The sequence below is a fragment of the Phyllobates terribilis genome, unplaced genomic scaffold, assembly GCF_046119375.1.
Source record: "Phyllobates terribilis strain yellow unplaced genomic scaffold, ASM4611937v1 Scaffold_2__4_contigs__length_985480577, whole genome shotgun sequence".
NCBI classification, from domain to species: domain Eukaryota; kingdom Metazoa; phylum Chordata; class Amphibia; order Anura; family Dendrobatidae; genus Phyllobates; species Phyllobates terribilis.
In genome coordinates this window covers 490,178,399-490,195,784 of record NW_027362762.1, presented here as the reverse complement: position 1 = coordinate 490,195,784, position 17,386 = coordinate 490,178,399, and the positions used below count along the sequence as shown (strand labels likewise).

Genomic DNA, 17,386 nt, shown 5'->3' with positions numbered 1-17,386 from the left:
GGAGTCCCCGGCCAATTGCCGGAGGACCTCCCATATAAAAGGCACCTCCTCCAAAATGGAGGTGCCCGAGCAATGTTGTAGCACTGTTCACTACTCTGCTTCAGCCCTCAGGTCCCGTTGCCAGTTACCTGCCAGATACCTGCCAGATACCTGCCAGTCTGCTGTCTAATTCCTGCCTGATATCCTGCTACCTGCCTGCTAGCCTGAGGTCCGACGGTCTGCCTTCCAACTTCTGTCAGTCTGTCTAAGGACCAGCTTGCCCGCTCACCTGGGAGCGCACATCTTCTACCTGCCTGCTTGCCTGAGGTCCGACGGTCTGCCTTCCAACTCCTGTCAGTCTGTCTAAGGACCAGCTTGCCCGCTCACCTGGGAGCGCTCATCTGCTGCCTGTCTGCTAGCCTACCAGGAGGCTCTGCCGTCACGTGCTGTGACCACCCGCCTGTCCAGAGACTCCTGCCCGCTCACCTGGGAGCGCTCATCTGCTACCTGTCTGTTGGTCTTCCTGGAGGCTCCGCCGTCACATGCTGTGACCACCCGTTTATCCAGAGACTCTCGCCTGCTCACCTGGGAGCTCACGTCTATCATCTGCCGCCACAGGTCGTACCAATCCTTTACCCAGAGACTGCCCCGGTCACTTGCCGTGACCTCCTGCCCGTTCATCCAGAGACTGCCCCGGTCACTTGCCGTGACCTCCTGCCCGTTCATCCAGAGACTGCCCCGGTCACTTGCCGTGACCTTCTGCCCGTTCATCCAGAGACTGCCCCGATCACTTGCCGTGACCTCCTGTCCGTTCATTCAGTGACTGTCCCAGTCACCTGCTGTGACTGCCTGCCCATCTACCCTGGTCGCCACCCGCTCCCTTACAAGGACCGCCCCCTTGTATAGTAGCTCAGAGGTTCCGCCTCCCAGACCCGTTACACTTATCAATTTTACCACACGCAAAACGGCTTTAAAAAGCCCCAAAAAACAATTCCTGAATTGCTGGGTTTTGTTCATTTTGCTTCCCAAAAATCGGAATAGAAAGCGATAAAAAAAAGTCATGTGCCCGAAAATGGTACCAATAAAATCATCAAGTCGTCCCGCAAAAAACAAGCCCTCACATGAATCTGTGCGCAGAAATATGGAAAAATTATAGCTCTCAGAATATGGCTATGCAAAGACTAGTTTTTGCAAAAAAAAGCATCTTTTAGTGTGTGACAGCAGCTAAACATAAAAACCCGATATAAATCTGGTATCACTGTAATCACACCGACCCAAAGAATAAAGTCGCCTAATCCCTTATACCGCACAAGGAACGGCGTAAAAAATAAATAAAACCAATTCTTCACCTGCTGTTGATTTGTTCATTCTGCCTCCCAAAGATCGCAGTAAGGCTCGGCTCACATGTATCCTGCGCTCTGCGCTGAGCTCTTACATCGGGATTTCCATGTAAATCTCTGAAATACGTGATTCTGACAGAACCCACAGCAGAAGATTTCCTATAATAAGGCAGATGGGGACACTGGGGACGCTGACTGACTTGTCCTGACCGGTGTCTGTCTTTTTAGGCGTGCATAAAAGCGACATCTGCCATAGTTTTGTGCACTTCTGAAAAAAACACCGCTGAACAGAAGCCAGACGGAGTGCAGAGTAACTCTTCTGCCTCATTACAGTAAATGGATCCCTCGGGGGTTTCATCTGAATCAAGTTACTCAGAGATTTAGATGGAAACTCCGATGTAAGTGCTCAGCGCAGAGCGCAGGATAAATGTGATTCAAAATGTTTTGTAAAATGTTCCCAACAAATTTTTTAATTCAATCCACAAAAAAAAGTCCCCCACTCAGGTCCGTCATCTGTTAATGGAAATAATCAGGGGGGCTTCTACGATACTGGTAGTACAAAGGCTCTGGAAAAGTGCTATGGCTCCTCACCCCCCCAAAGAAATCCAACAAATTCTGCACTCCCAAATCCAAATGCCCCCTTCTTTCTGAGCCCCAGTGTGCTTAAACCACATTTAGAGTCCACATTTCTGGCGTTTCTGTAGGGATGAGAGCCCATCTAATTTACGGGTGTGTGTGTCCAGAAGCATGAGCTGGTCACTACAACGTACTGGTCACTACAATGGCAGTTTGCAATTTTCACTCAGCAACGTCCATTCCTGCTTGTTTCTGGAAAACACCCATGGAGTTAAAATCGTCACTACACCTGTAGATAAATTCACAAAGAGAGGGGATTCTAGCACTTAGAAGCTCTGTATATGGAGTCTGAAAACTAGTCTAGGAAAATCTGCGCTCCAGCAGGCAAATACATTAGTGCTCCAACCCTCTCGAGTCTCACCGTATGGCTAAGAAGTACTGTACAGCCACATATAGGGTATTGCTATGTTCAGCAATAATTATGGGACAAGTTTTGGTGCTATTTTTACCAACTTCCCAGTGTGAAAATGTCAAATCTGGGGAGAAAACAAAATTTTGGTGGTAAAAATGTAATTATTTTTTCTTCACCGTCCAATGGTATAAAATTCTGTGACACAACTGTGATGTTAACATGATTACTGCATATAGTTTGTAAAGCCGAATAAAGACTTGCGTCCATCAAGTTCGACCTGTTAGTTCTGTAATTGCTAAAGTTGATCCAGAGGAGGGCAAAAACCCCAAATGATTTGGCCAATCTTCACCTGAGGAAAAATTCCCTCCCGACTCTGAAACCAGCAGTCAGAATAAATCCCTGTATCAACCTACTATTTTATTTTATTTTTAAGTATACGCTGAAATCTGCCTGGTATCTAGAAATGCATCCAGTCCCCGCTTGAACTGGTGTAGTGAATCCGACATTACCGTCTCCTCACTCAGTGAATTCCATATTCTCACTGCACCCCTAGATTAATTCACTGAGAGGTGTAATTTGTAAAATGGAGTCACTTATGGGGGTTTTGCTGTTCTGGCACCTCAGGGGCTCTCCCAGTAGGTCATGACACCCGCAAACCATAACAGTAAAATCTGCACTATAATATGGCGCTCCTTCCTTTCTGAGCTTTGCACTGTGCCTGAAAAGTATTTCCAGATCACATGTAGGGTATTGGCGTACTCAGGAAAAAATGGACCACAGTTTGTTGTAAAAAGATTCTCCTATTAACCTTCAGAAAAATTAAAAACTTGGGGCTAAAACATTTTAGTGGTAAAAATGTAATTTATTCTTTCTTCACTGCCCAATGGTATAAAATTCTATGAGGAATATGTGGTGTCAATACGATCACTGCACACCTAGATGAATTCATTGGGGGGTGTAGTTTGGAAAATGTCATTACTTATGGAGATTTCTGTTGTCCTAGGAACTCAGAGGCTCTGCCAATGTGACATGGCACCCTCAAACCATTCCATCAAAATCTGAACTCCAATATGGCGCTTCTTCCCTTCCTGAGCTTTGCACTGTGCCTCAGAAGTAGTTTTTGACCACATATGGTGTATAGATGTACTCAGGAGAAATTGCACAACAAATTATGAGGTTCATTTTCTCCTGCAGTCGTTGTAAAAAGCAAAACATTTGGGGCTATAACAAAGTTTTTGTGGGAAAAATATATATTTTTTTCATTTTCACAGATCAAAGTTGTAAAATTCTGTGAAGCCCTTGGTGGTTCAAGGTGCTCACCACATGCCTAGAAAAATTCCTTCAAGGGTCTAGTTTCCAAAATGGGGTCACTTGTCAGGGGTTTCCACTGTTTAGACACATCAGGGGCTCTCCAAACACGACATGACACCCGCAGACCATTCCATCAAAGTCTTCTTTCCAAAACGGAATGTTGGCATACTCAGGAGAAATTGCACCACAAACTCTATGGTGCAATTTCTGTTGTTACCCTTTTGAAAATAAAAAAATTGGGGATAAAACATTTTTGTGGGAAAAATGTGATTCTGCATTTTCACAGCTCAACGTTATAAACTTCTGTGAAGCACCTGGGGGTTCAAGGTGCTCATCACACATCGAGATTAGTTCCCTGAGGGGTCTAGTTTCTAAAATTGTGTCACTTGTGGTCTGTTTTCACTATCTAGGCATATCAGGGGCTCTCCAAATGGGATATGCCATCCGCTAATGATTCCAGCAAATTTTGAGTTCAAAAAGTCAAATGGCGCTGCTTTCCTTCCGAGCCATGCCATGTGCCCAAACAGTAAATTTTCTCCACATATTGGGTATCGGCTTACTCAGGAGAAATTTCACAACAAATAGTATGGTGTAATTTCTCCTATTACTCTTATGAAAATGCAAAATTTGGGGCTAAAAAACATTTTTGTGGGAAAAATGTGATTTTTTTTTTTTAATTTTCACGACTCAACGTTATAAATTTCTGTGAAGCACCTGGGGGTTCAAGGTGCTCGTCACACATCTAGATAAGTTCCCTGAGGGGTCTAGTTTCTAAAACTGTGTAACTTGTGGGCAGTTTCCACTGTTTAGGCACATCAGGGGCTCTCCAAACATGATATGGCGTTCACTAATTATTTCAGCAAATTTTATATTCAAAAAGTCAAATGGACCCCCTTCCCTTTCGAGCCCTGTATTGCACCCAAACAGTAGTTTTCCCCTTCATATGGGGTATCGGCTTACTCAGGAGAAATTGTACAACAAATTGTATGGTGAAGTTTTTCCTATTATCCTTGTGGAAATGCAAAATTTAGTGCTAAAAAATTTTTTGTGGGAAAAATGTGATTTTTTTTTATTTTCACGACTCAACGTTATAAACTTCTGTGAAACACTTGGGAGTTCAAGGTGCTCTCCACACATCTAGATAAGTTCCCTGAGGGGTCTAGTTTCCAAAATGGTGTCACTTGTGGGTGGTTATTACTACATAAACTGACACTGGCAAGAACTGTAATATTTGGCCTGGTCATGAAGGTGCAAATAGGCTTGGTGGTAAAGGGGATAAACCAGCATTTAATAAGCAAAATATGGATGTCTGAATAAGCTCTTATTAAAGTACATTTCCATCCTTCCAATCAGTTTTGTAATGTATAAATGCTTCTGGTTGACATTAGTAGATATTGATTGTAATTTGTCTTCACAGATTGTTTTTATACAAGCACAGAAGAATGGCCATCAGTGCAGAGGATGTGTCATTGGATGTAATCATCCCACTGGCAAAAGGAATTACCATTGAAGAAGGTAAAGTAGGCTTATGATCTGTCAAACTGGAAAAGCCCATGATTGTTTCCTCCATATTTAGTTTCTTTATCAGTTTTTCCATGAAATTTCTTGTTATAGTCCATAGTCTTGCAGACGTAAAAATAACAGGCTACAGTGCACAACTATCTCGACATTGCCTGTCTGAGCCCTATGATTGACTGTAGAGGTCATATACGTTTAAGAGCTTATGGAAAAGAAAAACATTTTGGAAAACCCTTTTTTAAGCTGCCATACATATTGGATTACAGTCAGTGGATATGACCGTGTCAGTGTTCTGCTTCGTGCACTCGTCCACTTGGAGGACAGGTACACAAGTTATGTGACATATCGCACAACTGAAACTAGTCACGTTTCTCCTGCAAAATCGGCAAGACGACTGCATGCTGCATGTGCAATCTATTGTGCACACAGACAGCACACTAAAAGAAATTACGTTCATCTGATCTGGCCATAACTAAAGCGTTCATGCAGTTTTTCATCTCGCTGTAGAACATATCACACGGTATAAATTTCACTTTAGTCTTGAAATACTTTTTTGGGAGGGTATAAAAAAGAAAAGATGCTTAGAATTTAAAATACTTTGTTGCAGTTCTGTACTGCTGCCAGTGGGTGGCAGATATGAGCTATATAAGGGAGCATAGAAGAGACATCACTGCTAACACATTTCTAACCTGTGAATCTCTGGATTCATTTGTAGTGACACCATATGAAACATTCCACGTCATTGGTAAGTTATTATATTTTTTGTATCAGTAGTTTTAAAAATATAATATAGCGATTGCTTAAAACTAATTACGGTAATTGTGTGGAAACACAGTCATATTATTCATATTATTCCATTTCGTTTATATGTGTGGAGTTCAGTTGTATTGTCAGGATTATACCCTATGTAATCACATCATAGCCGAGTGTCCTGCTGGCGCCTCTTGGTAAGTTAATGTGTGATTGGGCCAGATCTGGAAGCCATATTCATGTCTTTACTGCAGAGAAAACATGCCTATTAGCTTGTTTCTAATTTTGCAAAATACTATAGAACTTTTGTTTTAAGAAGGTTTTGATCAAATATTCACTAAAATTATAATATATATATATCTATATATAGATATATACATATATATATATATATATATATCTATATATATATACACGGTATATGCATATATATAGAGAGATTTTTTTTTTTAGGCAACTAAAATATGGTTTAGACCTACTTGTATGCATGTATTTTTGGCAAAAATATTTTTGCAATTGGGTTTCCTTAAAAATGTTGCACTGTTTATCTTCTATAGTCTTTGCTTTGCACTGTCTATTGCAGGTTACAGAATGAATTAACTGAGAATCCACCAGCGAGTTCGCACTGACGGGAGAGTTCACAACTCTTAGGTCCCCTTCACACATCAGTGTCTACGGTGTGTGTGTTGTCATTTTTCACATGTACCGGAGACCACTTACACACGTACACCCATATAATATATGAGGCTATTCATATGACCATCCGTTTTTTTCCAGCAGCACAGATGTCAATATGTACCACACACGTTCACATGGATGACATAATGTGTGTCATCCGTGTGCACCATCAGTGTGACATGTACTGGAATAGAATGCAGAACAGAAATGACAGATGTTTAGGTTAAAGATGTGCAAAGATAGAGATAGATAGATATGGGTAGATGGACAGATATGAGGTAAATAGGTGATAGATAAATGGAATAGATAAATAGATATCTATATCTGTGTAGCTTGCTGGACATGTATTAATTTAATAAATAAATGAGAAAAAAAACAGACGTGGGGTCCCCCCATTTTTTATTAACCAGCAAAGGTAAATCAGACAGCTGTGATATTATTAGACTGGGAAGGTCCATGGTTATTAGACCCTTCCCAGCCTAAAAATACAAGCCCGCAGCTGCCCCAGAAGATGCACCAATTCTGGCGCTTTGCCTCGCTCTTCCCAATTGCCCTGGTGCGGTGGCAATCAGGGTAATGGTAATTGGGGTTGATGTCAGCTGTGATTTGTCAAAAATCACAGCTGGCATCAAGCTCTGATGTTAGTAATGGAGAGGTGTCTATCAGACATCATGAAAAACACACCCACACACAAAAATACTTTATTTGAATAAACACTCCAGTTTATTTAAAAAAAAAAAAAAACATGCATGTCCGATGTAGTTCTGGAAATCTGCCGTAGTTCACCGAATCTGCCACAGTCCACAAATGGAAACCTGAAAAACGTAAAAAGAGAGAAATTAAAATAATACACTATCCCGCGTTCACCAATTTATTATTAAAAAAAAAATGTTCCTTATCAGGTCCGACATAGTCCAGCGTTCCCTGAATCTGTTGCAGAACTGTAACATTTTTCTCGCAATTTTCAAAAATATCAGCAAATGGTGCAAAAAATGTTCCATGGCCACTATATGTGAGTTTTTGGAGCAGCCTGAAAAATGGCTTACTAATGCTTGTCTCTTCCGACTCATTACTATTGTATAACCACTCTGCTGCTCATATGTTCAGTGTTTTGAAGTTACAAGCACATTTTGTTTCTCAAAAGCCATTTTTCCAATCCGTTTTTTTTCCCCTTCAGGATTTGAAAAATGCCCTACATAAAAAAAAGAAAGTGCATGTCACTTATTTAAAGTGGCTCCTGATGGAATCCGTCCAAAATAAGCACTGTCCAATCAAAAGACTGCAAAAAAGTCAGGAAAAATTCTTCCAAAACGGCTTATGGAAATGCTTCAGGAACTGAAAAACTTCCAAAGAAAGAGCAGTTCCTGAAGCAGTTTCCACTTAAATTAAGTGATTGCTTAAGGAGCCGTTAAAAAGGTTAAAAGACTGCAGAACTGCTGAACTTTGATGTTATAACTGATCTGCAAGGAGCTGAGAAGAATCAAGAGGAGAGAAATAAACTCTCCCATGAGAAAGAGCTCACTGACAGATTCTCAGGTACCTTATTCTGCACTTAGCAGTCAACAGTGCTGCACAGAGGCTATGCAATACAACTGGCACATTTTTTTTTAATTAAACCCAATTGCAAAAATGATTTTAGGCAAACATAAATACATTTAAAGAGTAACTGTCGTTTTTAATCATTTTTTCCCACTAACGATTAGTACACATGAAAATAAGAAAGTTTGTAATATGTCTTTTTGGAGAAATCCGCTTCGTTCTCTTCCTAAACTGATCATTCATTCTCAAAATTCTCAATTCACTGGTAAAATCTGTCTTCAGTGAATACAGATTTTTCCATTAGTGAGATAGAAGACAGTTGGTGCTCATAAAGTTCTATGGAGAACTGTAACTGTCGCTTCAGGAAAACTTTCATCAGAATCTGCCTTTTGTCCCTCACCCAGGGAAGAGGGGAGTAGTGGTGTATGGCAATACTCCAAGCAGACTAACAAGGTAATACGAACAGGGATAAAGGAAAATACCGATCATACAAATATGCACACACAAACAGAGGAAAATTATGGGGAGTGAGGATGGGGAAAAACCAAAGTAGGAGAAGGAGAGGATTTGCACACAACCAAAACCACGCAACAGTCTCAGATAAATCCACCAAACGCCTTCTCTTCTCAAAGAACAACTCTCCACCAACTCCTGAACAATACAGCTAGCTCTGGCAATGCCTGCTAGCCAGAGTCCAGTATATATAGGAGCGGGGAGAGGCTAACCGTGAACAGCTGAGAGCCTTAATGCACGTAAGCTTTCAGAAGCTGAAAAGATTAGCCCCTGCACTGCTACAAGAAACCTGCTCCGTTTAATATGAAGGAGAAGTGTTTCTAGTCAGTGCAGGAGTAGGAGAAATCAGACGGCGTGGTCTTCTGGCCCCTCTCTGTGTGACGTAATCTCTGATAGCAACTACTGGAGACTTGTGGATGCCATACAGTGAAAGTGAGTTCAAACTTTGAGAGAGGGAATTTTTGAATCTGGATTTTTTATGCTGATTTCACCCTTTTTTCGAGAATCAGCAACATGAGTTTTCCTTTTCCACCTTTTGTTGATTTAACAGAAAAAGAGTAGTCAGGGTTTTACTTTTATGTTAAGTAAAACACAGATATGGCAGAAGTATATGGAAAAAAATACATCTCTATGTTTCCATTTATTCCTCAGGCTCTGACATCACGGTGAGGATAAAAACTCCAGACACCGAGCTTGAGATTCAGCTTCCATTTGGTTCCCACACACAAGAATTTCTACATAAAGTCAATCAGTCACTTCAGGGTAAGAAGGCAAATATTATGGGGATTTTTGCAAACTTAATGTAAATTATTCCTGATTCCAGTGATACCTAGTGGGCTGCTTCCTGTAGTTCTGAAAAAAATCACTATTTTATCTGTTGCAGATATAGTAGTTCTTCGAAAGCTGAGCTCTGTATAACCCCGCCCACGCCACTGATTGGCAACTTTCTGTGTACACTGTGCATAGGCAGAAAGTTGCTAACCACTGGTGCTCATCAATATGAAGGACTACATGGAAGGAGTTTTATTAGTCCTCTTGTGATTGTGATAATCTCTGTAGCGTCGGCGTCCCTGCCTCCTGCTAGGCAGGGACGCTGTTCCCCTCACCTCTCCACTCCATGCCCGGCGTCCTCCTCCTGCTCTGCTGGCAGCGCGCGCTGCTTCCCGGCCACTGTGCTTAGGGCGCGCGCGCGCGCGCTCCCCCTCTCTTAAAGGGGCAGTGCACGCTGTCCTAAGGAGTCCCCGGCCAATGGCCGGAGGACCTCACCATATATAAGGCACCTCCTCCAAAATGGAGGTGCCCGAGCAATGTTGTTGCAAAGCCTTCACTCTGCTTCAGCCCTCAGGTCCCGTTACCAGTTACCTGCCAGTCACCTGCCAGATTCCTGCCTGTTACCTGCCAGTCACCTGCCAGATTCCTGCCTGTTACCTGCCAGTCACCTGCCAGATTCCTGCCTGATTTCCGTTTACCTGCTTGCAAGCCTGCGGTCCGACGGTCTGCCTTCCGACACCTGTCAGTCTGTCTATGGACCAGCCTGCCCGCTCACCTGGGAGCGCTCACCTGCTACCTGTCTGCTAGCCTACCTGGAGGCTCCGCCGTCACTTGCCGTGACCACCTGCCTGTTCAGAGACTCTTGCCTGCTCACCTGGGAGCGCTCACCTGCTACCTGTCTGCTAGCCTACCTGGAGGCTCTGCCGTCACTTGCCGTGACCACCTGCCTGTCTAGAGACTCTTGCCTGCTCACCTGGGAGCGCTCACCTGCTACCTGTCTGCTAGCCTACCTGGAGGCTCTGCCGTCACTTGCCGTGACCACCTGCCTGTCCAAAGACTCTCGCCCGCTCACCTGGGAGCGCTCACCAGCCACCTGCCTGCTGTCCTTCTACCCAGAGACTGTCCCTGTCACTTGCCGTGAGTACCCGTCCTTCTACTCAGAGACTGTCCCTGTCACTTGCCGTGACTACCTGCCCTTCTACCCAGAGACTGTCCCTGTCACTTGCCGTGACTACCTGCCCGTCTTCCCTGGGAGCCACCCGCTTCCTTACAAGGACCGCCCCCTTGTATAGTTGCTCAGAGGTTCCGCCTCCCAGACCCGTTACAATCTCCTTCTGATAAAACAGTGTTTTTATCAAAACTACAACAAGCAGCACAGTAAGTGACACATTGCTGGAATCTGTCTCTATACTGATCGAGATTAGCAAAAAGTGATGAATAAAATTAAATTTGTAATAATTTATCTAAAAATACAAACAAATACACACTATAAAAAGGAAAATTTTCCTGTATAAGAACACAAAGTTCAAGGAAGAAAAAAACAGGCCTATGGGCCCCATAAATAATGCCCTAGAATACGGGGATATCCATAACCAGGCCTATATGTATACCAGTGAAGTCCCTTCAGGGACAGTGATGCTAATATCACAATTTGATAGACATACAGTAGTGTTCAAAATAATAGCAGTGTGTTCAAAAACGTGAGTTAAGCACAAAATCTTTATACTAGTTTTTATTTCCATGCATTGGGAACATTGCACAATAGTTTCTAATTCAAAACATGAAAAGAAATGTACATAATTTTTAGCTACTTTACAGAAAACAAAAAATTAACATTAGGCTGTTCTGAAAAATAGCAGTGTCTGTATTTGTCTTTACAAACTCACAATATGTTCTCTTTTATGGAGGATTTAGCATTCCTGTGAATTACTAACCTAATATTTAGTTGTATACCCACAGTTTTTTAGAACTGCTTCACATCTATGTTGCATAGAGTCACCCAACTTCTGGCACTTGTCAACTGTTATTCCAGCCCAGGATGCTTTCACTACATCCCACAATCTCTTGGCATTTGTTGGCTTTGCCTCAAACTGCATATCTGATGTCACCCCACAAGTGTTCTATCGGATTAAGGTCTGACCACTCCATAACCTAAATTTGTTGTACTGAAACCAAGCTTTTGCTTGTTTACTAGTGTGTTTAGGGTCGTTGTCTTGTTGAAACACCCATTTCAAGGGCATATCCTCTTCAGCGTAAGGCAACATGACCTCTTCAAGTATTTTAATATATGCAAACTGGTCCATGATCCCTGGTATGCGATAAATAGGTCCGGCACCATAGTAAGAGAAACATGCCCATGTCATGATGCTTGCACCACCATGCTTCACTGTCTTCAGAGTGTACTATGGCTTGAATGCAGAGTTTGTTGGTCGTCTGAACTGTCTGCGGCCCTTGGACCCAAAAAGAACAATTTTACTTTCATCAGTACACAAAATGTTTCTTCATTTCTCTTTAGGCCAGTTGATGTGTTCTTTGGCAAATTGTATCCGCTACAGTACATGTGTTTTTTTTAACAGTGGGACTTTGCGGGAACCTCTTGCTAAGAGATTAGCTTCACACAGGCGTCTTCTAACTGTCACAGTACTCACAGGTAACTTGAGATTGTCTTTGTTCATCCTGGAGCTGATCATTGTCTGAGCCTTTGCCATTCTGGCTATTCTTCGATCCATTTGAATGGTAGTCTTCCATTTTCTTCTACGTCTCTCTGATTTTGCTTTCCTTTTTAATGCATTGGAGATAATTTTAGCTGAACAGCCAATCATTGTCTGCACTTCTTTATAAGTTTTACCCTCTCCAATCAACATTTTAATCAAAGTACACTGTTCTTCTGAACAATGTCTCGAACAACCCATATTTCTTAGGCTTTCAAGGAGAAATGCATGCACAACATGTGCCGGCTTCACCCTTAAATAAGGGCCACCTTATTCACCCCTGTTTCTTCACAGAATGATTGACCTCACTAATTGAACTCCACACTGCTATATTTTGATCACACCCCCTTTTAATTAATTATTCAACTACACAGACTCAATAACATTAATATCATAAATGCAGAGTCTGTTGGTTTTCTTAGAATCTACTGCACCAACTGGTAAATTGTTTGACATGTGCTAATATAATTTATATCAAAAACAGTGATTAATCTGGTTAGTCATATTGGACTGCTATTATTTTGAACACTATGATATGATCAGGCATATGATGCATAACAACAAAGTCCCATCAGGGACAAAACTCCTGTTGTCACAGATACATGCACATATGGTCAAGCATATACACTATATCAACCCCCTATCCAAAATACAGAACTAATGGAGTAAAACTCCCACTCATTAGACAGGGATCATGTAATAACCAATTTATAAAATATAGCGAAAAAAATTGGAACAATCTCACTATATGTCGTAGTGGGGTTTGCACTCATCGATTTGGCATGAAGTCCTGCTGCTCTAGACTGGCATCCCACAATATCACCATGCCCCAACCTCCTGTTGCTAGCCATACTCCTGTGACCCTTAGCGCTTAGGGTCACAGGAGTATGACTAACGACATGAGATTGGGGCATGGTGATATTGTGTGTCCACCAACCCTTCATAGTCTCCCCTGATGAATCTTTTTTATAAGAAGAAGCATGTAGGGAGCAAAGTACCTCTTATCTGCTACAACCTCGGACATGTGGATGCCAGTCTAGAGCTGTGCCCTGGGATTTAAGAGCCAGGTACGTATTAGTACACCCTGTTAATTTTGCCCACACACAGGCTGTGCGGGCGCGATCGCCGCCGGGTGTCAGATGATTGTCACAGCTGACACCCGGTGCTATGTGCTGGGAGCGGTCCCGCACCACTCCTGGCACAGTAACCCCCGCAATGCTGCGATCGAAGTCGATTGCAGCGTTGCGAGGGCAAAGGGAGGTGATCGCCGATACTCACCTCTCCTGCCGGCATCCAACGCTGTCTGCCGCCTCTTCCCGGATGAGGACAAAATCCGGGTCACCAGAGAGCAGGAAGATACTTTGGTCATGCGCAGTGCATGACCAAAGTATCTTCTGCATCTGCAGCGCTGACAGCCTGTATAGCACAGAGATGGTGCAGAATCCTTATGCTATACAGGCGATCAGAGTAAAAAAAGTGAAAGTCCCATAATGGGACAAAGTATAAAAGTAAAAAAAGTGTTAAAAAATGAAAAACAAAATAATAAAAAATTTGGGAAAAATATAAAAAAAAAAAAAATCAAAAAATGAATCCACCACAAATAAAAATATAATGCACCCATCAATAAATATTATTATGAAAAAAAAAAAAAAAAAAAGAAAAGTACACATATTTGGTATCGCTGCGTCTGGAACGACCTGACCTATAAAACTGTCCCACTAGTTAACCCCTTTAGTGAACACGGTAAAAAAAAGACATAAAAAATAAATAAAAGACAAAGCAAAAAACAATGCTTTCTCATCATACCGCCAAACAAAAAATGAAATAACACGCGATCAAAAAGACGAATATAAATAAAAATGGTACCGCTAAAAACAAGCCGCGATACAGCTTCATCACCCGAAAAATATAAAAGTTATAGCTCTCAGAATAAAGCGATGCAAAAAATATTTTTTTCTATAAAATAGCTTTTATTGTGTAAAAACACCAAAACATAGAAAAACTATATAAATGTGGTACCGCTGTAAAAGTACTGACCCAAAGAATAAAGCTACCTTATCAATTTTACCACACGCGGAACAGCATAAAAAAAAAAAAAAAACAATTCCTGAATTGTTGTTTTTTGATTATTCTGCCTCCCAAAAATCGGAATCGAAAGCGACCAAAAAATGTCACGTGCCTGAAAATGGTACCAATAAAAGCCTCAACTCATCCCGCAAAAAAACAAGCCGTCACATGACTCTGTGGGCCAAAATATGAAAAAATTATAGCTCTCAAAATATGGCGATTCAAAAACTAGATTTTACAAAAAAAATGCATCTTTTAGTGTGTGACAGCTGTCAATCATAAAGACCCGATATGATTCTGCTATCGCTGTAATCGCACCGACCCAAAGAATAGTCGTCTAATCACTTATAGCGCACGAGGAAAGGCGTAAAAAATAAACTCTAGGGTTAGGGTTAGTGTTGTGCTAGGGTTAGGGTTAGGGTTGGGCTAGAGTTAGGGTTGGTATTTTTCTCAAAAGTAAAAAAAAAAAAGATGACGATATGGCAACTAGTTCTGAGTAGGGTTGAGCGAGTATGTTCTGTCCGAGTATGCTCGGGCCGAGATCCGAGTATTTATAGCTGCTCGGTGATAAGGTTGAATCTCTCCCGTGTGCATGATTTGCAACTGTTTGACAGCTTTATTACATGTGAGGAATGTGTAAGAAATAGACAATCCTCACATGTAATAAAGCTGTCAAACAGTTGCAAATCATGCACGAGGGAGCGATTTAACCTTATCACCGAGCAGCTGTAAATACTCGAAGCTCGGTCCGAGCATACTCAGCGAAAGGGTTAATAGAACATACTCGCTCAACACTAGTGCTTGGCTGAGGTGTCGTACCTCTGGGTTCAAAATGTTCACTATACCCCTTGATAAAATCCTTGAGGGGGTGTAGTTTCCACTTGTGGGGGGGGGGTTTCCACTATTTAGGCACATCAGGGGCTCTCCAAGCGTGACATGGCGTCCGCTCTCAATTCCAGCCGATTTTGCGTTCAAAAAGTCACACAGTGCTCCTTCCCTTCTGAACTCTGCCTTGCGCCCAAACACTGTATTAACCCCACATATGGGACATTGGCGTACTATTTTTTCCTCTTACCCTTGTGAAAATAAAAAATTGGGGCTAAAACATCATTTTTGTGGAAAAAGTTTGATTTTTTTATTTTTACGGCTCCATGTTATAAACTTCTGTAAAGCACTTGGGGGTTCAGGGTGCTCACCACACATCTAGATAAGTTCCCTGAGGGATTTAGTTTCCAAAATGGTGTCAATTGTGGGGGGTTTCCACTGTTTAGGCACATCAGGGGCACATCCGCTAATTATTGAAGCAAATATTACATTCAAAGAGTCAAATGGCGCTCCTTCCCTTCCGAACCCTGCCGTGCGCCCAAACAGTGTTTTTTTCCCCACATATGGGGTATCTGCGTGCTCAGGGGAAATTGCACAACAAATTTTGGGGTCCATTTTTTCCTGTTACCCCTGTGAAAATAAAAAAAATTGGGTCTAAAGAAACATTTTTGTGAAAAAAAGTTAAGTGTTCATTGTTTTCTTCCACATTCGAAAAATTCCCGTGAAACACCTGAAGGGTTAATAAACTTCTTGAATGTGGTTTTGAACTCCTTGAGGGGTGCAGTTTTTAGAATGGTGTCACTTTGGGGTATTTTCTTTCATAAAGACCCCTCAAAGTCACTTCAAATGTGATGTGGTCCCTAAAAAATGGCTTTGTAAATTTTGTTGGAAAAATGAGAAATCGCTGGTCAACGTTTAACCCTAATAAAAAAAAATGTTGGTTCCAAAATTGTGCTGATGTAAAGTAGACATGTGGGAAATGTTATTTATTAACTATTTTGTGTGATATATTGCTCTGATTTAAGGGCATGAAAATTCAAATTTTGAAAATTGCTAAATTTTCAAAAATTCTGTTTTTTTTTTTCACAAATAAACGCTAGTGATACTGAAGAAATTTTACAACAATCATGAAGTACAATATGTCACGAAAAAACAATCTCAGAATCAGCGGGATCCGTTGAAGCGTTCCAGAGTAATTACCTCATAAAGTGACAGTGGTCAGAATTGTAAAAATTGGCCTGGTCATTAACGTGCAAACCACCTTGAGTTGTAAAGGGGTTAACATAATCGATCTGATTCTTTCGAAGGAATATATGATCTGTAGCCCTAGCCTCAATGTTAGTAGAAATGACTCTTCAGACATCAACAGTGTGTTAAATTCAAGTCTTGTATAAAAATAATTGCACATACTCATGTTATCTTAACATCTGCTTCTATTTTTGGAGCAGGCAGTCAAAAGGTCAGAAATTTCCTTATTAGTTAAGATGGGTGGCCCTTGCTTTATTCCCAGGCGCCAGTGAGGGAGGATCTTCTAAATCTCATGTGGCACATTTTGTTGGAACTTGTGGAATGCGAAGCGTAGTAACCCTTTGATTGCACACCACTACTTGTACAATGCCATTGTGTGCAGATGAAACAGGACACTTTGGAAGCTTTTATAGCCAGGATTTCACATCTTTCCTATGTTTCAGGGATAATTGCAAAAAAGGCACTGGATACCTGATGAGATAATGTTATGTTTGTAAAATGAAAATACACTTGTAATCATTAGGATGTGCCTTTTACATGGCCATGTATTAGACCATTTACACCTTGATAGGCACCATCGTTGACCAAAACAAAAATTCAGCCCAGTGCGCTTCTTTCTTATACTTGTATTGAAAAGTGCGGTTGACTACATATTTCAATACAAATGAGGCTTCCTAATTGTAATATATCCCAAACAAAATATTCCTAAAGTGTGGTATTTTGTCCATGTGGTTGCGTACTGAAGTCTATAGACAGCTCTTCAGATACATGGGGTGGAGGGCATTTTCCAACATGTAAACTACAAATGTGATAGGATTTTGGTCATAATGGAGTGGAAAGAAATGGTGATTCCTTGTTTTATAACATTCCCTCCTCATGGGCTAGTTCAGTAAAATCCTCTTAAATTGTAAGGTTGAGCCTCTATTGAGCTTTCTTATTTTCCAGCATTTCCCACAAAAGCTTGATTGGATTGAGATCTGGGGAATTTGGAAGTCAAGTCACCACCTTTGAACTCTTTCTAATGTTCCTCAAGCCATTTCAGAACAAATTTGGATCAAAGGCCCTGAGCTGTTTCTCAAAACTGCCTTACCATATCTGCAGTCAGTAGCACCTTTCAGTGCTAGCAGATTTAATTATGGCTAAACAGT

General features: G+C 41.5%; 1 protein-coding gene across 2 annotated transcripts in view; it reads left to right on the top strand.

Moving 5' to 3' along the window:
- INPP5B (inositol polyphosphate-5-phosphatase B) overlaps nt 1–17,386 on the top strand; it is a 136,597-nt gene that overhangs the window by 15,140 nt on the left and 104,071 nt on the right. Inside the window, exons 4-6 of one of the 2 annotated variants that reach the window (XM_073665876.1) lie at nt 5,036–5,133; nt 5,852–5,881; nt 9,268–9,378. In XM_073665876.1, coding sequence (XP_073521977.1) covers nt 5,036–5,133; nt 5,852–5,881; nt 9,268–9,378 — 239 coding nt within the window. The remainder of the gene's footprint in view (nt 1–5,035; nt 5,134–5,851; nt 5,882–9,267; nt 9,379–17,386) is intronic. The other variant, XM_073665877.1, reaches the window with a different exon arrangement.